Source organism: Oncorhynchus nerka, linkage group LG24 (assembly GCF_034236695.1).
Source record: "Oncorhynchus nerka isolate Pitt River linkage group LG24, Oner_Uvic_2.0, whole genome shotgun sequence".
NCBI classification, from domain to species: Eukaryota; Metazoa; Chordata; class Actinopteri; order Salmoniformes; family Salmonidae; genus Oncorhynchus; species Oncorhynchus nerka.
In genome coordinates this window covers 58827839-58854643 of record NC_088419.1, presented here as the reverse complement: position 1 = coordinate 58854643, position 26805 = coordinate 58827839, and the positions used below count along the sequence as shown (strand labels likewise).

Here is a 26805-nt window from a genome sequence, read left to right as displayed (position 1 = left end):
GTCTGAGAGGTAGTGAGAAAGAGAGGGGGAAGAACGTTTGGAGGTGGGTTGGTGGGGATTTATTTATTTTGATTTGTATTATCTTTAATGACACAAAAGCTAAAAGGGACCATAAACTAAACGGATGAGCAGTAAACTACAGTATGGCAGCCCCAAGTCAATATTCATGGTTTTATGGGTTTTTAAGAGAAATACAAATGAAATGTTATTTATGGTTAAAAGTACATGGCTAATCATAGCAAGCGCTCTTATTATAAATGACGTACTCTGAGGTTTCGGAGTGCCTGGTTGGCAGCGGTCTCAAGATAAGAAATAGGGCTAGTGCCATCATGTTGTGGTAATTATGAGTGTTGGCTTGGTTTCTTATCTCCCCTTGGTGTCCTCTTTTCAGTGACATCTTCATTCTGTTTCTCTTCTCTCCAGTCGCTTCCATTTCCTTGTGCTGCCTAGTCATGACGAGAGTTAGTTGTTGACTAGCTTCTGAAAACCCACTGCTTCTTTCATGCAGTATTTCTACACGTCAAGACCAGACGGAAACACTTTCTCTGAAACCTAAAGTGTATACTAGGAAAGCACTATCAAATGCAAGAGAAGAAGTTTGATCCATCAAAGCAAAAAAAACATGCTTTGGCGCCTTTTGGCCCCATCCGACTTGGATTCAGCTTAGTTGTTGTGAGCATCACTGATCGACACCTAAGGAAAGCAATCGGCAGGTCTATTATGCACAGTGATTTTTCTATGGTAACCTCTGGTGATGAGTGAGCATGAAGGGAGGTCAGAATCCCATAGGAGACAGATACACAGGGAGTCTCTCTCCGATCCAGAGTGGAGCGAGAGTAAAACAAACTATTTAAAAGGGAGTAGCTGCCTCAGAACCACTTTAGCCTTGGGCGCAAAATACTTGAAAATAAGCTCCCAGTCTCTTTGATGTGGTTCACCAAATCTAAACGAATTTCAAGTACTTCTGCCTTTGAGTCAAGGACAAGTCTAAACTGTCTCATGGAGGAATGGATGGATGGAGCATGGAGGTGGGGATGGGTTAAGTAAAATCAAGAAATTTGATATTACGGTAATAGAACCATCTGAGAGAAATGTACGTCTGGTACTGGAACCAACTGGAGTAATCTGCGGTGGTGTTTTTCACATGGATATCATCACAGTGTCTTAAATACAAAGGTTTGTTGCTGCTTCTCCACTGATGACTGAACACTAGTGTCACGCCCTGACCTTAGAGCTTTTTATGTCTCTATTTTTGGTTTGGTCAGGGTGGGATTTGGGTGGGCATTCTATGTTCCTTTTTCTATGTTTTTCTATTTCTTTGTTTTGGCCGGGTATGGTTCTCAATCAGGGACAGCTGTCTATCGTTGTCTCTGATTGGGAACCATACTTTCCCACAGGGTTTTTGTGGGTAGTTATTTTCTGTTTTGTGTTTCTGCACCTGACAGGACTGTTTTCGGTTTTCGTTCATTCTCTTTGTTATTTTTGTTGTTTAGTGTTCAGTTGAAATAAAAGTATGAACACTGCGCTTTGGTCCACACCTTCTTCAACAGACGATCGTTACCCACCACAAACGGACCAAGCAGCGTGGTAACGAGGAGCAGAGGGTTCAGGACTCCTGGACTTGGGAGGAGATATTGGACGGACAGGGACCCTGGAGATAGGCTGGGGAATATCGCCACCCTAAAGAAGAACTAGAGGCAGCTAAAGCTGAAAGGCGGCGATATGAGGAAAGGTAGCGCAGCAGGCACGAGAGGCAGCCCCAAAAATGTTTTTTGGCACACGGGGAGATTGGCAGAGTCAGGCGATAGACCTGAGCCAACTCCCCGTGCTTACCGGAAGCAGCGTGGTACTGGTCAGGCACCGTGTTATGCGTTGAAGCTCATAGCCCGGAGCGCTATATGCCAGCCCCCCGCAAGTGCCAAGCGAGAGTGGGCATCCAGCCAGGGCGGAATGTGCCAACTCAGCGCGTTTGGTCTCCGGTGCGCCGTATCTGCCCAGGGTATCCTGCGCCGGCTCTGCGTATGGTGTCTCCGGGGCGCTGGAAGGGTTCAGTTCGCCCTATGCCTGCGCTCTGCCTGTGCCGGGCGAAAGTGGGCATTGAGCCTAATGGAGAGGTGCGAGTGTTAAACACCAGATCTCCAGTGCTCCCCCACAGCCCGGTTCGACCTGTGCCTGCACTCTGGAGGAGCCAGGCTCAAGTGGGTATTCAGCCTGGAGGAGTGGTGCCAATGTTGCGCACCAGAGCTCCAGTGCTCCCCCACCGCCCTATTCATCCGGTGCCTCCTCCACGCACCAGGCCTCCTGTAGGTCTCCCCAGCCTGGTGGGCCCTGTGGCAGCCCCACGCACCAGGCTGTCTCTGCGTCTCCTCCCTCCAGAGGTGCCCTTCAGTCCGGAGCGTACAGAGGCGCCCTTCAGTCCGGAGCGTCCAGAGGCGCCCTTCGGTCCGGAGCCTCCAGAGGCGCCCTTCGGTCCGGAGCCTCCAGAGGCGCCCTTCGGTCCGGAGCTTCCAGAGGCACCCTTCGGTCCGGAGCTTCCAGAGGCGCCTTCGGTCCGGTCCGGGCCTCCAGTCCGGCGCCTCCAGAGGCGCCCTTCGGTCCAGAGCTTCCAGAGGCGCCCTTCGGTCCGGAGCTTCCAGAGGCGCCCTTCGGTCCGGAGCCTCCAGAGGCGCCCTTCGGTCCGGAGCTTCCAGAGGCGCCCTTCGGTCCGGAGCTTCCAGAGGCGCCCTTCGGTCCGGAGCTTCCAGAGGCGCCCTTCGGTCCGGAGCTTCCAGAGGCGCCCTTCGGCCCGGAGCTTCCAGAGGCGCCCTTTGGTCCGGAGCTTCCAGTGGCGCCCTTCAGTCTGGAGCGTACAGAGGCGCCCTTCAGTCCGGAGTGTACAGAGGCGCCCTTCAGTCCAGAGCTTCCAGTGGCACCCTCCTGTCCAGAGCTTCCAGCTGCGCTCTTCAGTCCGGGGCTCTCTACGAGGTTCCCCAGTCCAGGGTCGCCGGCGAGGGTCCCCACTCTAGAGGTGCCCCCTAAGTGGGCCAAGCCAGAGGTGGAGCGGGGTCTACGTCCCTCACCAGAGCCGCCACCGCAGAGAAATGCCCACCCAGACCCTCCCCCATAGGTTCAGGTTTTGCGGCCGGAGTCCGCACCTCTGGGGGGGGGGGGTACTGTCACACCCTGACCCTTTTTATGTCTCTATTTTGGTTTGGTCAGGATGTGACTTGGGTGGGCATTCTATGTTCCTTTTTCAATGTTTTTGTACTTCTTTGTTTTGGCCGGGTATGTTTCTCAATCAGGGACAGCTGTCTATCATTGTCTCTGATTGGGAACCATACTTAGGTAGCTTTTTCCCACAGGGTAGTGGGTAGTTATTTTCTGTTTTGTGTTTCTGCACCTGACAGGACTGTTCCGGTTTTCGTTCATTCTCTCTGTTATTTTTGTTGTTTAGTGTTCAGTTGAAATATAAGTATGAACACTGACCACGCTGAGCTTTGGACCACACCTTCTTCAACAGACGATCGTTACAACTAGTATCTTCTGCTTTCTCTAAAAGAGACGCTGCATCGTCGGCACGCTTGGTCTGCTTAACAGGTCTAATGTGATGGAGGAAAAGTGTTCTGAAGCCAATTTGTGAGCGGTTTATAACATCTGCCTATTATGAGCAGAGTTATTTTCTTGCTTGTTTGGTATGTTGTATGGGATATGTTGTGCATGGCAATCTGCTGTTGTTTCTGCTCTACAGTTATTTGTCACAGCAGATAAGAGCTCCAGCAGCCCAGCCACTCATTACACCTCTCAGCGCTGAAAGGCAGGAAATGACTAACCGTGGGGGAACCGCCACTAAGATGTGCATACTCAAGTGCTGGAGGCAAGGCGTATCAGCACATGGAATGATAAGGGTCTGAGGCAGAAAAACAACTTCATTATCCAGGTTTGACTGAATCTATAAATCTTCAAATCTGGCCAGATTCTAGGAACAACATTTATATGTAGATAGATATCCGTCATGAAGAGTGGTACAGTAGAAAGCCTCTTCCCAGTATAGGCAGTGGACATGTGACAAGAGGAGAGGTTTGTGCAATCTCAAACTGGCTGTGGATACGCTAGGAAGCCATACTGCTGAAAATCTTAAGGAGCTGAGTGGCACCACAATCTGAAAAGCCCACAATTTTGAAAGAGGATGGTTACTAAACTGCTGTAACCGTGGCTTTTCAAGTCTCTGTGTGCTTCAAAAAGGAACTCCAAATGGAAATAAAAAATAACATTTCACAATCCCCCGGACCTTGAATGCTTTCTCTTTTTTTCTTCCAGAGAGACGGAGAAAAGTAAATTTGGAGACTTTCACGCTTCAAAAGTTCTTTGGCCTTTTCTGTTCTGTGACTAGCGTGTCACTACCCCCTCCCTCCGGCCTGCGCTCCTTTTTCTTCCTCAGACACTTTGGAAGCAGAGGTCTCTTGACTTTGACCGCAGCACAGACAACAGATGGTTGAAAGACTTGTTTGAAGATAAGTAGAGAGGAGCCATAATCCATATTTTGACAGGAACAGACAAGCTTAAGAGCAGGCTTCTTTCTGCCCCAGCATTCCAAAAGGCAGGTTGTTTGATGACTGCCCCTGGCCCTTTATAGATTTACACGTTAAGGTTAAAGGTCAGGCATTGCTAGTGGACACCTTGTCTGCTATCAAACGGTAGCATTTCTTACCCTTACTTTCCCTTTCACCATTTCTGATGTTGCTCATTATTTACCATACATTGACAGTATATGATATAAAGTAGGCTATGTTCTGTAGTGTGTATAAATAGTATACACCAGTGTAAACTATATACTCGAGTGTAAACGTTAGTAGTATGAATATGGAGTGAATGTGTTGGTATCCACATCAAAGCAGATGTACTGTAGCTGCCTCATGGCCGTTATTTTCTCTTCATCTCAACATATCAAATGAGTTTGAAGTGATAAGGATACATACGGGGCAGCACATGAAAGTGACGTGTGAAAAGAAATAACAGGATAGAAATGAATAAATGAATTGATGGAACAGTGGATCAATGTTAGAGAGCGTAACTGCTGTCAAAAAATATCAGAGCTCCTCTCAATAATTAAAAAAACGTGTACTTTTATCTGTTCCGTCTGGTGAAAAACATTGACGTTTCAGCCCTTGAGCACCGCCCTAGCAGCGCTTTGCCTCAACCCCGTAGGAAGTGCCCGTGTCTGGGTCTCCCCTCTGATTCGCTGGCGCTGCGGGTGGGGAGGTGATGCGGTAGCAGGGCTAGAGGGTAGGGCCTTTGTCAGCGGCTGCCATGGAGACAGCCATCCTTCTCTCTCTCTCTCTTCTCGTCTATCACTCCATCCCTTTGAACTCCAAAGTGGGAATGAGTAGTACTGTAGGGTCCCAGCCCCTATTCTCCCAGTCTCCTTTTCTAAGGCAATCTTACACAGTGCAGGCTCCTCCTATATTAAGTAACACTACTGATCAAGGGTTTAATTTACGCCTGAAGAGGATGTGTGTGTCACGATCAGACGCGCCAGATTGGCCCCTCGACATCCCCGGTGATGGATAGGCGTTTGCCTTAAAAAACGGGCTGTCATCCCCGGATCCAGAATCCTTTACCCCTGGTTGCATTGATTTCCTCTAGTTACTGCAGGTCAGTGGAAGGAAATTGAATTGAAAATGGTAGGAAATAGGGGGTCTATTATTTATTTTCTGGTGGCATTTATTTTTCTCTCCCTTCGTCGCATTTCAACAGACAGCAGAGAAACTAATGGGAATAGCAGTTACTGTCAAGACACACTTAAATGACTGCTCTGACCTTGGCTTTTCCAATAACCTCGTCCTCCAATGCAAAAGGTTACATTCAACCCTGTGGTTTTAGAGCATATCGTTATGCATTTATGAAAGCCCCTTTACCCCCTCCTGTGATCATGGGGTGACTAGTACTTCTACAGAGAGAACCAACATTGGATCATATTTTGCTGGATATCTTGCAGAGGGAAATATTTTACATCAGGGATCGGTGTGAGGTATTACTTTAATAGATGGGTGAGGGTGTGTGTGTGCGTGTGAAGGGCAGAAGGGTATGTGAGGGGCGGCTATGCATCCAGGGCACAGCGTACATGTTTTTTTGGCATGAAAGTTTCATGATAGGCTTTCCCCTGTCTTGTCTTTTGGTTGTATGGCATACACACACACACACACACACACACACACACAAATGGGTTCCATAACTGCTTTAATATTTCCAATATGATCTTAAATTAATGACCTAGAATAATTGTTCTTAAAACTGGAAGTTGTAGAATTAATACACCATGAAAATGATGTGTTCTGAATCCAAATCCTGATATGAGTGTTGTTATTTTCTGGGATTAAACTGGCACATTCTTCCTCTACTCCCATGGGTTGCTGGATTAACCAGTAAAGCATTTTATGAGTTAATTACAACGCACATAAATGCTTGTTCAGTGCTGAACAAATAAAAATAGCTTGTTTAAAAATATATATATTGTCAGGCCCAGTTCAGTTGTATTTTTTCATTAAAAAATGTGTATACAATTTTTTATAAAATATTCTTAACTGAATGTTTGAAATATGCATTGTTGTGTATGAGAATTATTGTCAGCAGTCTAGGAATGTCACATTCATATTTTATTCAACACTGTGAGTCACACATAGAGGTCATCCTGACATAATTAATAAGGAATAGAAATTAAAGATGAGTTTTTTTTAGCTCAATTCTCTTTGTAACAAGCAATGAGGGTAAAATATTAATGTCTTCATAGCTTTTGACCTAATCTTCTTAGGAGCTAAAAATCTGCAGTGTCAAATGTATACTATAAAATACAAACAAAAACACTTACACTAGGAAAACTATATTATTACAACCATCCAGCTGAGACTGTTTCCCATGACTACATGCTTCATTACTAGATAAAAACAGGTGGCTCCTATGAATCCAACTGTGACATGGCTTCACTACTGCAGATTGTTGTTACGGGCACCCTTGTGAAGTACATATCCTTCTACTCTATTCTCGGTTTCTCATTGTCAAAAACACATTCGTTTTTACAGCATGTTGAGCAAGGCCGGGTACTGTAGTAACATAGCAACAGTAACTATGGGAATGGGACCCCACGGAGAGGTCAAAGCGAAGGCCTCAACTTGCCCTCTTTGTGCCAGGACTCATACAGTAGGCTACATTCAAATAATCAATCTGAAAACCTCTGTAATTGCAGTATGACGTACAAACGACAAATAGTTCTGCTCTTTTAGAGCAGTATTTAGCTTGACCGATGCAATACACTGATATACTGATACTGTCTTTATGCCTTATGTAAGGCTGTTTGATCACATAGATTCTGATGTGAAAAGGATAACCGATTCATTACAGTATGTAGAGATGGTCATTTGAAATGGATTATTACTAAGTGAAAGTCCCAATGTAGATTGGATCTTCAATTAAATAATAAAATGTTGGTTTTATGATACACTTCTCTAATGTTGAACTCAATGTTGCAATACACATACAGTGCCTTCAGAAAGTATTCATACCCCTTGACTTATTCCACATTTTGTTGTACTACACACAATACCCCATAATGACAAAGTGAAAACATGTTTTTAGACATTTTTGCAAATGTATTGAAAATGAAATACATAAATATCTCATTTATACAAGTATTAACACCCCTGAGTCAATACATGTTTTATTCACCTATGGCAGCGATTACAGCTGTGAGTCTTTCTTGGTAAGTCTCGAAGAGCTTTCCACACCTGGATTGTACAATATTTGGCCATTATTCTTTTCTAAATGATTCAAGCTCTGTCAAATTGGTTGTTGATTATTGCTAGACAACCATTTTCAAGTATTGCCATAGATTTTCAAGCAGATTTAAAACTGTAATTCGGCCACGCAGGAACTTTCACTGTCTTCTTGGTAAGCAACTCCAGTGTAGATTTGGGATTGTGTTTTAGGTTATTGTCCTGCTGAAAGGTGAATTCATCTCCCGGTGTCTGGTAGAAAGCAGACTGAACCAGGTTTTCCTCTAGGATTTTGCCTGTGCTTAGCTCCATTACGTTTTTTTTTTATCCTGAAAAACTCCCTAGTCCTTAATGATTACAAGTATACACATAACATGATGCAGCCACCACAATGCTTGAAAATATGGAGAGTGGTACTCAGTAATGTGTTGTATTGGATTTGCCGAAAACATACAGTACCTTCAGAAAGTATTCACTGTAACACTTTGTATTCTGGACAAAAAGTACATTTCTTTGCCACATTTTTTTGTAGCATTATTTTATTTTAGTGCCTTGTTACAAACAGGATGTTTTGAAATATTTTGATTCTGTACAGGCTTCCTTATTTTCACTGTCAATTAGGCAGTGGTCTAAAGTAATTAACAAAAAATACTTACGTCGCTTTTGGGGGTATCTGTACTTTACTATTTATATTTTTGACAACTTTTACTTCACTACATTCCTTAAGAAAATAATGTACTTTTTACCTGACATCCAAAAGTACTCGTTACATTTTGAATGCTTAGCAAGACAGGAAAATGGTCCAATTCACGCACTTATCAAGAGAATATCCCTGGTCATCCCTACTGCCTCTGATCTGAAGGACTCACTAAACACAAATGCTTAGTTCGGAAATGATGTCAGCACATTGTAGTGTACCCCTGGCTATCCATAAATTAACTAATTCAATTGTGCCGTCTGGTTTCCTTAATGTAAGCAATTTGAACTGATTTATACTTGTACTTTTACTACTTAAGTATATTTTTTGCAATTGCATTTACTTTTGATACTTAAGTATATTTAAAACCAAATACTTTGACTTTTACTCATGTAGTATTTTACTGGGTAACTTCCACTTTTACTTGAGCCATTTTCTATTAAGGTATCTTTACTTTTACTCAAGTATGACAATTGGGTACTTTTTCCACCACTGCAATTAGGTTAGTATTGTGGAGTAACTACAATGCTGTTGATCCATCCTCAGCTTTCTCCCATCACAGCCATTAAACTCTGTAACGGTTTAAAGTCACCATTGGCCTCATGGTGAAATCCCTCAGTGTTTTTTTCCCTCTCCGGCAACTGAGTTAGGAAGGACATCTGTATCTTTGTAGTGACTTCGTATATTGATACACCATCCAAAGTTTAATGAATAACTGCATACTCAAAGGGATATTCAATGTCTGCTTTTTTTTTTACCCATCTACCAATAGGTGCCCTTCTTTGAATTCACTGCTCCACTGAGGGACCTGACATATTATTGTATGTGTGGGGTAGAGAGATGAGGTAGTCATTAAAAAATCATGTTAAACACTATTATTGCACACATAGTTAGTCCATGCAACTTATTATGTGACTTGTTAAGCAAATGCTTATTCCTGAACTTATTTTGGATTGCCATAACAAAGTGGTTGAATACTTATTGACTCAAAACATTTCAGCATTTCGTTTTAAATTTGTAAAAAAAAAAAAAAAAAAAAAAACGTAATTCCACTTTGACATTATGGGGTATTGTGTGTAGGCCAGTGACAAAACATCTCAAGTTAATCCATTTTAAATTCCGGCTGTAACAGAACAAAATGTGGAAAAAGTCAAGCGTTTTGAATACTGTCTGAAGACACTGAATGTCTTTGCACTGAAGTGATGCATGAAAAGAAACACTGAAAAGAGAAGGTTGGCACACTGTATATTGGCCCACATCGACACCTGTGGGCATTTAAACATTTTCACACTAGCTACTGTCACAAGAAACAGTAGTGGCGATACGATGCTCAACAGCAAGCCTTAGTGCTGGTCGGGTGTTTTCACATATTCCTCATATGCTGTACTGTATATACACTCCGTCCATACACTCTGTACACTCCAGTTTCTCACACACACACACACACACACACACACACACACACACACACACACACACACACACACACACACACACACATACACACACACACACACACACACACACCTAACTGAAGAGCTACAGCCTCCCTCACTTCTACTACCCCCCTCTTTCCAACATCTCTCCTCTCCCTCCCCCACCACCCTTTTCTCTTGCTCTCTTCCCACTTCCCCTCCTCTCCTCTCTCTACCCCTCACCATATCCCTTCCGCTCCCTCCCCCACCTATACCCACCATCTCCCTCCCTATGTGTATTTGATTGAAGGCTGGAGTCTCCACAATGCCAGCTCTCCAGGGACCCTCAATTGAAAAGTGTGTACAATAACTAATGAGCAACCGAGCGACTGCCCTTTTGAAATGATGAATTGACTAAACTCATTTCAGATAATCCTTCACATTACTGAGCCACACTGACACCACCAATGGATATTTGAAATACAGACATTTCAATACAGACCCCAACCTTGTGAAAGAGGTGGCATGGTGAATAACCGCTGACAGTGCTCTGTGGAAGATTACAAGTATTTTCTACTGCTCTTCTTGAGCATGTCCACACACACACACACACACACACACACACACACACACACACACACACACACACACACACACACACACACACACACACACACACACACACACACACACACACACACAGGGTATGCCCCAGCATGCACAAACACACAAACAGTGATGGATTCATTTGAAAAAGGCCAGGGTTAAGTCTGCTGGGCATGGGCTCATAAAAGTTCATACTTCTAAGAGGTTTACATTTTTTTTTAATCCTACGTCTGTGTTGATGCATAACATTTCCCCTCCAAAGCTGCATAATGTGTTCCGTCAACACTGTCCTCTGCTGTAGATTACGGTGTCAGGCTGTTGTGGAAGTGGAAAAGGACAGCTTGTTGTTGTCTGTAATATGAAAAATCAGCTTGACGTCGCTGAACCAAAAGCACAGAGGGAGCGGACAAAAACAACTAAGATAGAACAGAGCCGAAGCCCAGGTGTCTGTCTGTCAGATACTGCGTTGGCAGACAAAGTCAAAACTAAATCCTAAATCACCTGAAACGTTTGCTGAGCGAGTTGCTACACTAAACAGGGAAAGTTCAGCCTTCTAATGAATCCAGTCTACTGCAGGTGTCTAATTACTAGAGTTTCCTTATCATTACATCATCTTTACAGTATGATTAAGGAGCAGGCCTCCAGGTCTGGGAGAGAATGGAGCAGAATACCAGCTCTTTGATTAACTCCACAGCCCAACTATAGAGATACCCTACAGGTTCTCTCAATCAATCAACCAAACTTAATATATTCATCAGGCCAGCTTTTCCCGTCATTCTAAGATGAAACCCCTCTAATTAGGAAGTGGTAGAGGAGAGAGTGAGATGTGTAAAGTATTATCCTGGATTGGAGGGAAAAATCGAGAGAGGCTTCACAGCGGAGAGAAGAGAGGAAGAAGGGAAAGGGGGGGGCTGTTGTCAGAAAATGTCAGTCAGCGATGCAGGAAAGACAGCGGGAGAGGATCTGTGGGAGCTTCCTGTTAGACAACCGTGTGGAGGTCCCCTCTTCCATGCATTTTTCATCACATTGTGGCTTTGTTATAACTATTTAGCTTTTCAAGTTCCTTATGGTGGGTGCTGACATGACACTTCTCTCTCTTCTCCCTCGCATACAAAGCCCACTGGGGCCCAGAGTACTGGAGCAGGTCTGGGTGCGTTCAGGGTGTCGCGCATGCTCGCTCGCCTCACACCACCAATTCCCAAATGCCTGGGCCAAGAGAGTGCACAGAAGATGCAATTTAGTTCTGTCTTGGCACCAAATGGCAGAGAGAAGCTGGAGAGGATGGGCTGGCTTAGTTCTTCTGAGCTGAGATTCAAATCTCATTTTGTTTTGGCCCTGAGAGACTGACTGGGTGAGATCACTGGATCCAAAAGATCAGAGAGAATGAAAATGCTTGTCGTTCATCGGCGTTACAGCAAATTCAAAGTGACCAACAAAGTGAATGGAAATGACTGAATGATTTGTGGTTATGATTAACCTGACAGATACACAATCATACAATGTTATATTGAGACAAATACGGCAAATGTGGTTGACATATTCTGCATGTACAGTCGTACTTGAGACAGTTCTATATACATGGTTAAGTGGTTGTGTCGACAGCATACTAAATGCTTTACACACAGGTCGGTATCTGTGCACACGTGAACACTAGAGGACGGTATGTTATGACAACCAACCAAATGTAATCAAACCAATTCAGGGGGTAGAATAGCAAGGCTGAAACGTCAGTGACAGCCGATTAACAATTCCACCCGTCCCTTTTGATATTTTGCTCGATGTATAGATAGTTATTTCATTAGATATTGAGCAAAACATCCTGGAAATGAAAACAAATGGGGCTGTCAAGACAGTGTTCGGGGCGGGCAGGCGGGGGGGGGGGGGGGGGCAGGGGAGGGGAGAGGAAGGATGTACAGGCCATCCCTCTGCCTCTCCCTCAAATCCATGTTTAATAAGGGGAGGGGGGGGGCTGTGGAGCAGCCAGTTTCCCCTTCATAATTGTAGTAGTGAGAGGCCTTGGCATGGGAGTTAGCAGTGTAGCATTCAGGATCAAACACTTGATGTACGGTAAAAATGTGTTTTATTGTGAACAAGACCTGTGATCTTGTTCAATGTTAAATGTCATTACAGTGTAGGTCTTGTTCTGTTGTTATTCATGTGGTTGACTGGAACGTATTAGCGAGATTAGCTAGCCCGGTTTAGCTCCTGATGGGTGCTGAGTGACCTTGCAGCCTAATTGAAGTCTACATCACCCATACGTGTGTGGAGAGAGCAGCTTGGCTGTCAAAGTGAATGACAGGGCTACGCTCCCTGCCGCAGTCACATTAACACCGCCGAGGAGTTGCATACGAAGCAACAACACATCCAGAGACGTGAAAACTTCCAGCTGTATCACATTGTTTCGTAACGCTCCTACGGAATCAATTCCAGTTCATGTGCAATCGCAAAAAGATCTGGATGATATGCTTTAAGGCTTATGTATTTATTTATACATTTGTAGCTTTACCTTATACAGCAATTTGTGCTCTCCTAACTGTTTACACAGCAGTTTTGGAGAGTAAAGGTACAGTAGGATACAGTCAGCCAGGCAGCAGGCATGCTAACCCACCCTCTCTGAGATTACTGAATGAATATGGATTAGGGAATACATCCTAAAAGGGAGCTGATGTATAGCGTATATGTCATATCTAAATCCACCTTCGCCAAGGTCTCCATGGGGCTCTGGGGTTACGGTCGCTGAACCCTGCCTGCCCACCGTACTCCCACACAGGGTGGGGATGGTTGACATGCCGGGTGGCCTATAAGCTTCTCTCATCCATTGCCAGCAAAGTCATCTGCCAGCTCAGTCCTCTCCTCTCCCACACAAAGCTGCACAGAGATATAACTTATTCCCGTACATCCTCACTTCTCTGCCATGGCCCCGCTCTATCTGCTCAGCTTGCTCCTTTTCATTTTTCTTCCTTTGTCTCTCCCTATCTTTCTCATTATCTCTCGACTTGTCTGTATTTCGCTCCCTGTCTTGGATCATAGAGCCTTTGTACCAAAGTCTGTGTATGTCTTGGTTTAATGCGGTTGCCTGAGGTGAGAGGAGCAGCTCGCTCCCAGACGAGATAGGGCTGGGTTTTGTCTTCCCCTTTAATGCAGATAGGGAGGGAAGGATATCACATGTATAATGCCTGTTTGCTTTGGCTCTTTAATGAAGTTTGTTGTCTCTTGCTGTAGTCAATTTAGTCCTTCGTGGGAGAAAAAGAAAGTTATTTGCTCGGGGGAAACCACTGCATGAAGGTAAGTCATCAGAGAGACCCAGAGAAAGGAAGAGAGAGTAAAGAAAAGAGAGAACAAGCAGGTTCAGAAGGAGTAGAAGGTGAGAGTGAGAGATTGGGGTGTGGGGAGGAGGAGGGAGGGAGGGAGGGAGGGAGGGAGGGAGGGAGGGAGGGAGGGAGGGAGGGAGGGAGGGGTGTTGGTGGTTGGTGGTAGAGAGGGAGTATCCAGCATTACTCTCAACAATCACTGTCAGTTGACCGATGAGAAAAGAATTAAGAAACAGCCTGGAACCGTGTTAAATACTGCCAAACGTAGGGTCTGATACTGTACACCATTGTTTTGCCTGGATGTAATAGAAAAAAAGAGGAAAAATCCATATCATAACTGATGCCAGAAAGCCCTTCCAATGGCATTATGAAGGCAGACAATATAAATAGCACTGCAATATTGTAAATGTTTATATACAGTACCTATTGACGTAGCACAGCAGGTCCAGGATTTATGAGCACCGCCGTAATACGTTGAAGCCAACACAAGACACTGAGTAATATTTCACGTTTGTTATCATATTGAGTGTACATTTGCTCAGACGTATATGGTGGAGATAAAATATTTTAAGCAATTTCTCGTTTTTATTCTTTTCCTCCTTGACTGCAATTTGAGGTGCGGGCGGGCGGGGGGACGTGGGTAGGCTGGGCTCTAACACACAGGCACCCCAGAGGTTTTATATGGCGCACTCAGGCAGGCTGGAAGCCGTGGCTGGCTAGTAATTGTATGCTCAAGGCTCCCAGCCGAACCATCCAGTCTCAGTGCTGAATCCCCCAGCAGCACATTACAGCCATTTGATCCAGTTGATAAATCAACTCAGTGGAGGGCTGAGGAGAGACCACTGGATAACATACATCAGCTCCTGTCTCTACTAGCAGCACAGAAACAATATCTGATCACTGTTCTAATCGCCCGTCTGTAATCCAACTGCAAAATGTGGAAATGCTGTATGGGCTGCTCAAAGCCTGTCCCCCTGTGTGATTTATGCACTCAGTCTGATCTTTGCCTCTGCGGCAAAACACTGTATAGGGATGATGATGGTGCCACAGTTACCACAGCCTCCCACACTCACTGGAGTGTTTGTTTGGAGAAAGGTTTTGGGAGCCTCTCTTCATGTTTGTGTGCGTGCGCGTGTGTGTGTCTGTGCGTGCATGCACCCCTGTGTGTGTGGTGGCGAGTACGTGCGTGCGTGAGTGCGTGCGTGAGTGCGTGCACGCGCCTGTGTGTTTCCATGCGCCCGCCGATATGTGTGTAGGTGTAAATGGGTTAGGTGCGTTAAAGTGGTTGGGGACAGGGTTTTAGTTTGCTCAGTAAACGGGGCCAGTGTTAAAGCACTGAGGCCTAATCCTTCCCAGGGGACTGTTTAGTGAAGGATGTAGTGCAGCACAGTGCCGGCTGCTATCAAGGTCCTGCAAACACAGCCTCCCCATTTCATACTGATGGTTTATATAGATCCCACCTTGCCACACAACCAATCAGCAGCCTTGACACTCTCATGGTGAAACTGTGACAAAGCCAAGCTTGCGTCACCGCCCACCTCGTCTCCTTATAGTCCCAAATAAAAGGAAAGGAAGGATCACATTTGAATGTAATCTTCTTCAACAGTGCATGTGATTTAGATATTCAACGGAAATCAATGGGTTTTTGCGTAATATTATTTGTTGTCCGTTGAGAATATGTTTCTTGGGAACATCATAGAGAGGTTTGAAAGGTAGTAATTATGCAGTAGATTGGCCATAGTGTAAATAGCTTCTTTCTTTTTTTTATAAGGTTCGGGTCATTGCCTCAAAAAGACAACTTTAGATAAGTTCAACTGGAGCATTGCCAAATAAACAAATAACAGACACAACTTTTGAAAGACAAAGACTCCACAGAACTGGGTTAATGTAGAGAACAGTACACAAGAGTTCTCAGAAGTTGTTCCAGCACTGTGGCACAATATGGTGTCACCCTCCCATCCTTCCCTCACTACGTGACAAACACAACACAGAGGACATAAGAGAGAGTCATTATTCAGGATTTCATCTGGCAGTGTTCATTCAACACAGCAGTGGTGCCAAGACTGGGCCCAGATCCCCACTCTCCTCTGGTACCCCTGAACACCCAGGCAGCCAGGTAGGGAGGCAGAGAGGAACACAGGCCCAACCCAGAGAGGCCTAGCCTCCACAACAGCCCAGCCCGCCCGCCTGTCTCATTAATGCAACACAGCTCTAGATTCATATACATGTATGTAATACATTGGATTAAATACCACTGGCTAAGCACTATGCTCTCCTAGGGTTAATTAATTTCTTCGATTCCGTCTGTTTTTATGGTTGAACACATGCTGACACAGTTATTGTGTGGCATCCTCGCTGAACAACTATAATGGGCTGTGGAAGCAATGGTGTTTGGTATTCCAACCGCAAATGTTGTGATTCTCTATGGCTTGATGGGCGAGTGTGATAAAATACAGTGGAGCCTACAGTAACCCCCTCCCCTATCTCTTATCTGCTTCCCCAAATGAGAAAACCTGGATGGTTTCTTAGGGCCCACTTTCTGGCTGGATGGGATCTCATTTGGTTTAATATATTTATCCATTCATTATAGTTTCATTTTTATCGGGCGGCTAATATTGTTAATAATTTGTCCTTATCTGTGTGGCTGACAGGCAAATTTACACTCCAACTCAGCAGGCAGATAGAGGAATGACCCCCACTCCAACCCCCCACTCCAACCCCCCACTCCCCTTCTCTCCTCTTCTACCTCCTCTCCTTCCGCTCCTCCTCTCCCCCGCTTATCCTCTCCAAACTCCAATGAAACATGACTGACAGGCCACTGTATAAGTAGTTGTCATAGTAACCCACCCATCTCTCTGACGAGCTTTCTCCGTAACACATACAGTACTGTCTCTTCACTGTTTCTCTCTCAGCATCTCTCTCTCTCACACACACACACACACACACACACACACACACACACACACACACACACGAACACACACACACACACACAAAAGTGGAAACAGAGGAAGTGAACATGATTCAGTACCGCCCTCATTACAAACCTCTCTCTCTCTCTTTATTTCATCCATCCTGGCTTATCGAGGGCTGCAGGTTCTTATGCAAGCCAACATGGGCCTGGACATTTTTACCATACCCCTCGTGAGGGCTTTCTCCTGGAGCTTGCAGCAGTGCCAAAACCCTGAAACTCATCCTATCACTATTCACTGGAAGTCTTCTTATCCATTCCACTGTCAAAACCCCAAGCAGCTATAGCCCTATGAATGTAATCAGCAGACACACTGTAATACATCTCCAACATAGTAGACCTGACTGCAAAATCTCTAATGTATGCAAGATGGGAACCTTGAAACGTTCAATGGGAATATGCAGTATGCACAGCTACAAGAAAATCATAGTAATATACTGTGTATCTGAAGACTGGAGCATGATTAATGATTCATGGTTTTATCAGTGTTGCAAATAAATCATTGGATTACAATTACAAAGAATTGGGCGAGGAGATTAAAATCATACTTTTCAGATTAACCAAATGTTCATTTGAATTTGATTTCAAATTCATATGAAAACACACTTATTGATTATAAATCTCAGATGGGCCCAGTAACCTTCAGGATATAGAACCAGGCAGTACATTCCCCAATCATTATTCCATGCTTTAATTTCCAATGCAACAAACCGTTGCTTATCAGCTCAGGCCAGATTCAACACGATGGGTGTAACTTTCAGGGCGGAGTTGTGGGTGTTTAGGAGGAGCTGTCGCTGTAGCACGTCGCCTGCCGCATCTAAATGACTAGTTGGGATTCTGTGAGATGCAAATGTAGATCTTTTTGATCTCTCTCCTATTGATTATGCAGAGGTATAGGAACTGTGTTGGTGGGTTATGTGTAAGAGCTGTATTGGTTTAGTGATAGGTTACAGTATAAATGGGCTGCAGGTGAATCTGGTCTCCGCTGTGTTCATGGTCATGTGGACGACCAGTTAATTGGGTAAAAACAACAGCCTTAATAGTTATTTGTGGAGCGGCAGTAACCAGTAGCTGTGTGTTCCTGGCACCCCACTGTGAGACTGCACTAATCCACAAAGCTGCATTAACAGCCAGTCGATACAGTTTTGTTTTTTAAGTCCTAAGCACTGGGACTTTTAATTTTACCCCAACAATTCTCCCCAATTTCGTGATATCCAAATTGGTAGTTACGATCTTGTCTCATCGCTGCAACTCACCAACAGGCTCGGGAGAGGCGGAGGTCGAGACAAGCGTCCTCCGAAACATGACCCGCCAAGCCGCACTGCTTTTTAACACACTGCTCACTTAATGCCCGATGTCCACCGGATGTATAAGGTGTTTGGTTTTGCAAGGTGTCTAGGCCGCATTTTCCATACCCACGTACTTCGCTTTTCAACTAGCTAAAAGCAGGCTAGTTGGAGTCTATGTGTGTACTTCCGTTGGTACAACCGCATGCTAAAGCTACGCACAAGAACGCACCACAACCTAGTGCGGCACCCCCACGTAGAGTTGCGGAGCCCTCCACTGACAGTGAATGGCTTCCACCGGAATGCACTTGACACATCTGGTGGACATGTGGCTTAATCCGGAAGCCAGGCGCACCAGTCTACTTGCAGGCGCATGGCCCACCACAAGGAGTCGCTAGAGCGCAATGAGCCAAGGAAAGCCCCCCGGCCACACCCTCTCTCAACCCGGAACGGCACGGGGCCAATTGTGCGCCAACCTATCGGGCTCTCGGTCACGGCCGGCTGTGACACAGCCTGGGATTGAACCCCAGGTTGTAGTTGAGCCTCGGCACTGAGATGTAATGCCTTAGACCACTGTGCCACTCGGGAGGCCGGCTGGAGAGATTTTTAAACAGCAACATTATCACTGCCTCTTATTTAAAGATTTAACAACAGCATCTCAGAGAGCCTATCATTAATCAGGGCTTTCCCTAAAGTGGTGAATAATTTATAACTGTGTGACAGCGTGAGTGTGCACGTGTGTGTGTGTGTGTGTGTGTGTGTGTGTGTGATGTGCGTACATGTGAGTTCATAGCCTACTGTAGATAAACAAGATAATGTTCCTCGCTGTGTGTTGTAGCTAGATGAACAACAGCTCGAGTCCCAAGGTGCCGTTTTACTCCAGAGCATCATGGCTGGGAGAATATGTCTGCCAGATGATGTATTTTCATGCGTTGTCAGGTTGTTTTTGAAGCCCACTCACTCAGGAGTAGAACATGCTCTCTCCATCTCTCAGCAGGACCTGAAGAACTTGTACCAACTCTAAATGCAGTGGCACTGGACTCATTCATATTCCATCACATTACTTATGCCAGTCTCTGAATCTCCACATGAGGACAATCCAGTGGAATTTGTGATGGAGTACAGTGAAAAGCTAAAAGCCCACAACAGGACTCCAATTGTTAGCGGGCCTTTTGTTGCCCTCTGTAAACCAACCAATGTTACACAAGGACCGTATCTGATATATAGGTCTGTTCCTGACGTGCTCTGAGTCCAATAAATATTATTCTAGTCAGCTCTAGGTGATTTCCCAGTGAGCAATTTATCAGCGATGGCACAGTTGCAATATCGTATTTTAAGACGTGCCACGGGAGGTCTGTTCATGGCATAAACGGCATAGTGCGGAACATATGAAATTCATATAGGTCAGCTGCATACATTAATCCTGCCTTGTCACATCCCCATCATCCATAGAGGGTGGGTTGCTGTAAGAGTTATAGGCCTGGAAGTTATCAGGGCGCCATGGAGGAGAGGGGAAAGGCAAAGGTGTGTGTGTGTGTGTGTGTGTGTGTGTGTGTGTGTGTGTGTGTGTGTGTGTGTGTGTGTGTGTGTGTGAGCACTTGTGGATGTGTTGAGGTTGTGGGTGCATAGATTTGAATCCCCCCACAAACTCCCCCACCTCCAAATTCAAATTCCCCCCAAGCAAGGTGAAGGAGTGTCCTGGCCTTTTATTTTCCAGTTCAGGGCTTTCTCTTTTGCAGATAAATGCTCTCCAATCCACCATGACAGATGTCACATTGAATCGCTTCCATTTTGATACATACCCTCTGATCCTGCCACTAACAATAAAGAGTGCAGTACGACGGCCACTCCTCCCTAGACAGCACGCGCTCTGACACTGTTGATTATTTTAAAGGTGCGTCATTGGCCAGGCTGAGTGAGGGAGTCAGCCGGGGCCCTGGCTGTGGCAGAGACCGTGGCAGCTGATGCTGCAAGGGCCTTGGCTGGCTGCTGGAGGAAGAACCTGGGTATCAGTGGGTCCTGCCTTGGTCAGGGAACGCCACAGCACAACAACACACAGTCTGAGTCTGTCTCTCATGGCCAGAAAGGTCACCCTGACACACTGCATTACCACAGACTGGGAATGATGTTGAACTCCAAAGCCCAGAGTCTGGCCCTGGATTCCTCTTCTGTCTTTGTTTGCCTTTGTTACATAGGTGCACTAGAAGTTATAGAAAATCTGTAAAGGGGATGTTGGGAGTGGTGTTGCTGCCAGTTGGACTCAGTGAGCATAGCATTAATCATAGGAGCAGAATCTCAGTAAACACTGTCAGGTCAAGGTAAAGACCAAGTCCCCCTGCATTTAAAAGGGCCTAAGGTTGATGTCTGCTCCCCCATGGAAATCTTATTAGGATAATACAAACATCCCCAGAAATATCTGTCAGTTTAAGATAGAGATGTTTATGCATTGGATGCGTCTCAATCCACCACATCTGCCTACTTCTGCATCTGCGGTGAAAGGTGACAGAGCTAGAGTGGTGTTTGTCAGAACATTAGACATCTGTGGTGAAAGGTGACAGAGCTAGAGTGGTGTTTGTCAGAACATTAGACATCTGTGGTGAAAGGTGACAGAGCTAGAGTGGTGTTTGTCAGAACATTAGACATCTGTGGTGGAAGGTGACAAGAGCTAGAGTGGTGTTTGTCAGAACATTAGACATCTGTGGTGAAAGGTGACAGAGCTAGAGTGGTGTTTGTCAGACCACGAGACATCTGTGGTGAAAGGGGACAGAGCTAGAGTGGTGTTTGTCAGACCACGAGACATCTGTGGTGAAAGGTGACAGAGCTAGAGTGGTGTTTGTCAGACCACGAGACATCTGTGGTGAAAGGTGACAGAGCTAGAGTGGTGTTTGTCAGAACATTAGACATCTGTGGTGAAAGGTGACAGAGCTAGAGTGGTGTTTGTCAGAACATTAGACATCTGTGGTGAAAGGTGACAGAGCTAGAGTGGTGTTTGTCAGAACATTAGACATCTGTGGTGAAAGGTGACAGAGCTAGAGTGGTGTTTGTCAAACCACGAGACATCTGTGGTGAAAGGTGACAGAGCTAGAGTGGTGTTTGTCAGACCACGAGACATCTGTGGTGAATGGTGACAGAGCTAGAGTGGTGTTTGTCAGACCACGAGACATCTGTGGTGAAAGGTGACAGAGCTAGAGTGGTGTTTGTCAGAACATTAGACATCTGTGGTGAAAGGTGACAGAGCTAGAGTGGTGTTTGTCAGAAAATTAGACATCTGTGGTGAAAGGTGACAGAGCTAGAGTGGTGTTTGTCAGACCACGAGACATCTGTGGTGAAAGGTGACAGAGCTAGAGTGGTGTTTGTCAAACATTAGACATCTGTGGTGAAAGGGGACAGAGCTAGAGTGGTGTTTGTCAGAACATTAGACATCTGTGGTGAAAGGTGACAGAGCTAGAGTGGTGTTTGTCAGACCACGAGACATCTGCGGTGAAAGGGGACAGAGCTAGAGTGGTGTTTGTCAGACCACGAGACATCTGTGGTGAAAGGTGACAGAGCTAGAGTGGTGTTTGTCAGACCACTAGACATCTGCGGTGAAAGGTGACAGAGCTAGAGTGGTGTTTGTCAGAACATTAGACATCTGTGGTGAAAGGTGACAGAGCTAGAGTGGTGTTTGTCAGAACATTAGACGTTCTGAAAATCGGTCTTCTCACAAAATGGTCTAAACGGTTTGACCCCTCTATGGAAAGATGAGACACTCTTCTGAAGTCGGTACAGCCGACCTGCCAACCTATGTCCGAACACTGTAGCTACACACTAATATGACACCTTTGTGCAAAGGTGAGACTCTCACGAACACTTCCGTCAGTTGTTTCGCTCTAGGATGCCCACAGGCCTCACAAGACTCGTCTGAAGGTCCCCTGGTATCAATTCAAATGAATTATGGAAGTATACAGTATATGGAGACTGTATAGTGCCAGAAATAAGGGGTTAAATATATGCTAAAAATATATAATTATATCTCTCAGATATAGGACAGACACTTCAGAGCAAACTTCCTTTTGACCATCTGTTGTAGTTAATCTGTTTATCAACGCATTTGTATGGGCTAATAACAGTAGGGCCAAAAAATGCAATATCTAATACTTTAAAACTATTTTGGGGGGATAATTCAAGGGGTCTTAAAATTTTAAATCAAGTAACTAAATTATCCTTTCAAAAAAATGCCATATAGCTTAGACAGGGCTTAGACTCTTATGGGTTAACAGGACTCAATAGTACAATATACATATTGAAAAACCAGCATCATTCTCCTCAGCCTTCTCCGTGCTGGAGAGACGTGCCATTGTTCATTAAAGAGCTCTGGAATATTACTTATTTGCCAATACACTGGATCAGCAGCAATTAAGTATTTGAGGCAGAGAAATATGGAGATTGAGAAACAAATAGCCTGTACTCACTAATATTGTAAGTCAGCAGTATAGCAGGCAGAAGCAGGACCTATAGAAGAACTGTCTGGAGCTCCTGGTGTATCTGAAGGACCAACTCTGTTTCATCAGCCTGCTGCTTCCTCCCTCCATTCCCCCAGGGTAGGGTCATGGCCGTTCTCTGACAGAACCCCTGGCCTACCCTGGGCCTAAATATGTGAGCAAACCCAATTATCGTAAAAATTAAAATGAGCAGACTTGGCACAGGAACAATACACTGTGACTCAACTCACAGAGCTAAATGGGGCAGACAAATACATTGCCCCATCTTCATTTGCCACTGAGCACAGTGAGCAGACCCTACATCGGGATAGCTAGGGTAATGACATTTTTCTTGTAATGCTCATTTAGACTGGTCGCATTGAAAGGTCAGAGATTTAATGTAACCCTTAATTTGCTTATCTCTTTGTTCCAGAAGACAGGAAGCTGTTTGTCGGGATGCTAAACAAACAACAGACTGAGGAGGACGTGTACCGCCTCTTTGAGCCCTACGGAGTCATCGAGGAGTGCACCGTCCTAAGAGGTCCCGACGGAAACAGCAAAGGTAGGAACCGATTATATATAGTACCTCTGACATTTTCTAAGATTCTAGGTCACTGACTTTGACCCTTAAGGTGTTTCAGCTGAGAAATCACGTATTCATAATGGGCATGTTTCCTTTTAGTTTTTCAGTAGTGAAAAAACAATCAACGTAAATGGGTTTCTTTATAGGAGTCATCATGGCTTGTATTATTCATTCAGGTTATGGTAGGCCTGCAAGTGAAACATTCCCATAGATGTACAATCATTAGCCCTAACTGATGCACTGTACTCTAGGCCCCATGGTCTGCCCATCCATGGTCTGCCCACCCATGGTCTGCCCACCCAGACACCAATACCTTCTGACATGCAGTAAACAGCAGTGGGAGCCCTGGTTCTTCATGTCTCTATAAACATAGTCCGAGGCCAGTGTTTATGAAAACTGTTGTGGAATTATCTCCGAAGTAGAGGCCCTTTCATTCTGACTTGACAGTCATGCAGAAGTAAAGAGGGAATGGGGGCTGTCAAAACAATTGTGGTGTTCTTTACAAGAAGACAGGACATTGGGGCAGCTAGGGGACGTTTCATTTTGTCTCCGCTATACTCTGTTTGGGTTATGTGAATCTAGGCCCACATTGGCCTACAGCTGAATAACTCATAACGTCCGGAGTCATAAGTCAGATAATGCACTTCTTTACAAATACGATTGAATTTCCAGATGTTTATGGATACTGGTCTGTCAACTAACCCTTATAATGTACATATTCATTCATATATTGTCAGGTCTGTTTTGTGTATATTGGCCAGAGGACAATAGGAGTTGAGCTTTTGCTCAGGCCACACTTGAAGATCCAGTACTTCTCTAGTTATACCTCCTCTAGCTATACCTTCTCTAGTTATACCTTCTCTAGCTGCAGGTCCTGATCAAACCAGCATTAGTCCCTCAAACATGTTTGGCTTCTTTCGAGGAACTGTAGACTAATGTGTAATGACTTAAAACAATCTACATTTCACTGGGTCTGTATTTAATATGCACAGACCGGCATGTGGCGCTAAATAGCATGCTTTTCTGCTTCATCAGTGCAATCTGTACAAGAGCCTGCAGCTTGAGCAGCCTGGGGAGGAGCAGCCTGCTGTGCCTCCCTGAAATGTTTTGGCGTGCTTCTCCTCACAGTGTTTAATAAAGGCACCCTGCCTCTTTCTCCATCCCTGTTTGTGCGTGTGCATGCGTGCGTGCGTGCGTGCGTGCGTGTGTGTGCGTGTGTGTGTGTGTGTGTGTGTGCGTGCGTGCGTGTGTATGCGTGCGCTTTTTTTCAGGCTGTGCCTTTGTAAAGTTCTCCACACATGCTGAGGCCCAGTCTGCAATCAGTGCCCTTCATGGCAGCCAGACCATGCCAGTGAGTACACTTCCTGCCTTTGTTCCACACAACAATATGCAAATGCACAACACGTACAAACGACAACAGCAACTTTACTGTCGATTCTACTGATCAATTTGCAGGGCGGCAAAGACTCTTTCAACCTACAGTTTTTATTGACCGACAATCTGCAACCGTCCTCATGAATATTACAGCTTTCACGAGCAAACGGGTACAACCACAAACCTTCTTTCTTTAGAATGAAAGGGATTGGTACTTTTTGTAGGGTCGTCAAACATTCAGCCTGCTGCTCAGATCCTATGGTCGCTCTAGTCTCTAAATCTCTAAATGGTTCAACTAGTGAGAAATATACACTGAGTGTACCAAACATTTTCTATGACAGACTAACCAGGTGAATCCAGGTGAAAACTATGATCCCTTATTGATGTCACCTGTTAAATCCACTCCAATTAGTGTAGATGAAGGGGAGGAGACAGGTTAAAGAAGGATTTTTAAGCCATGAGACAATTGAGACATGAATTGTGTATGTGTGCCATTCAGAGGGTGAATGGGTGAGACAAAAGATTTGTGCCTTTGAACAGGGTATGGTAGTGGGTGCCAGGCGCACCTGTTTGAGTGTATCAAGAACTGCAGTGCTGCTGGGTTTTTCATGCACAACAGTTTCCCGTGTGTATCAAGAATGGTCCACAAAAGGACATCCAGCCAACGGCTGAAAACAGGTCATTGATGGAAGAGGACAAAGGAGGCTGTCCCGATTTGTGCGGAGCAACCAACAGGCTGTAGTTAGTCAACTGACAGTCCAGTACAACATTGGTGCCCAAAGACCCACAAAAGAATGTACAACTCGTCGTACCTTGACACGAATGGGGCGACGGCCTTACAGAGGTCTACTTCTTTCAGCAATAAACAAGAAACTTGCAGTTGCAGTGGGCTAAAGAATGAAATCACTGGACACTGGAGAATTGGAAAAACATTGCCTGGTCTGATGAATCCCGTTTCCTGCCATTTTCACACTGATGGGAGGACTAGGGTATGGAGAAAACCAAGAGTACAAGCATCCATCATGCCGTGTGTCAACATCGCAGGCTGGTGGTGGTGTTAGGTGTGTTTTCATGGCACACATCGGGCCCTTTGCTAAATGTGGAGCTACGTTTGAATGCCACAGGATATCTGAACAGCATTGCCAATCAGGTGCATCCCTTCATGGCAGCAGTGTATCCATCTGCGAATGGATTTTTTTCTGCAAGATAATGCACCATGCCACAAGGCTAACATTGTCAGGAATGGTTCCATGAACATGACAGTGAATTCAGCTTACTGCAGTAGTCTTCCCAGTCACCAGATCTCAATCCAACTGAGCATCTGTGGGATGAGATGGAACAAGCTAGTCAGAGTAGAGATCCACTACCAGCCAACTTGAGAACTGTGGAAACATTGGAGTCAACGTGGGCCAGCATGTGGAACGGTTGACACATTGTAGGGTCCATGTCCCGACGAATTGAGGCTGCTCCGAAGGCAAAATGGGTGCAACTCAATAATATGAAGGTGTTCCTAATGTTTTATTATCATTCTAAAGTAAGATATTGAATTGTTTAGCCATATCTAGGGTTGCAACTTTCTAAATTGACCAGTAAACCACCAGATTTAAGACGTCTACTGGCCCTTTTGGATACTTCAGATTATCACAGGTGTCTGTCATTATCTGTGGCCCTCTGGCCTTATCACATATAAAATATGAAAGAATTAAATAAGATGATTTTAAAATTTAAAAAAATAGAAGAACAAAGCTGTAAAACATTGTCCTAAATTTAAACTATCTTAGTGAATACCATTGGTGTTTAATATGAAGGTTTCAGCATTTAATATCATTATATTTATTTTACTATGTCTATGTATTTGTTGTCAATGTTTTGGCATCAAACTGGTGGCAGATTTGGAAAAAAAAGTTGAGGTAATTGAATATAAGATGTTTTTTTCATTAATTAGGCTATTGAACCATCTACTAGAAACTCATGGATGTTTTACCAAAATTACAGACAGTATGTGGACAGAATGCGTTAGTACAGTACACAAGCTGACGTTTTGACCACATCCAAATTGGGGGGAATTACACATCCTTTTTTACCTCAGATTGGTGATTTTTATTGTCAACATGATGACAAGATCAATTTGCTTAAAACAGATCCATATCTTTGGTTTTGTACTGTTGATTTTGTCATACCCGCTGGGGGTGGTAGGACTATCCTTTTTCTTTCTCAAATGGCACGGATAATTCGGGGCGGTCTCTAAAAAGTCACTTAAAAAATACCATTAAACCATTACTTCAATAGCGGCCAACCATTGTCACTGTTGCCATCCTATGGCGGGTCGTGATTAGTTGAAGTTACTAACAGAAAGT

At 44.8% G+C, this 26805-nt stretch overlaps 1 protein-coding gene across 1 annotated transcript in view; it reads left to right on the top strand.

The window, feature by feature from the left end:
* Nucleotides 1-1898: 1898 nt before the first annotated feature.
* The window catches only part of LOC115108298 (CUGBP Elav-like family member 5), a 68227-nt gene continuing 43320 nt past the window's right edge, over nucleotides 1899-26805 (top strand). Inside the window, exons 1-5 of the mRNA XM_029632458.2 lie at nucleotides 1899-2321; nucleotides 2478-2648; nucleotides 2738-3044; nucleotides 22925-23053; nucleotides 24346-24425. Of these exons, the coding sequence (XP_029488318.2) occupies nucleotides 1899-2321; nucleotides 2478-2648; nucleotides 2738-3044; nucleotides 22925-23053; nucleotides 24346-24425 (1110 nt within the window). The remainder of the gene's footprint in view (nucleotides 2322-2477; nucleotides 2649-2737; nucleotides 3045-22924; nucleotides 23054-24345; nucleotides 24426-26805) is intronic.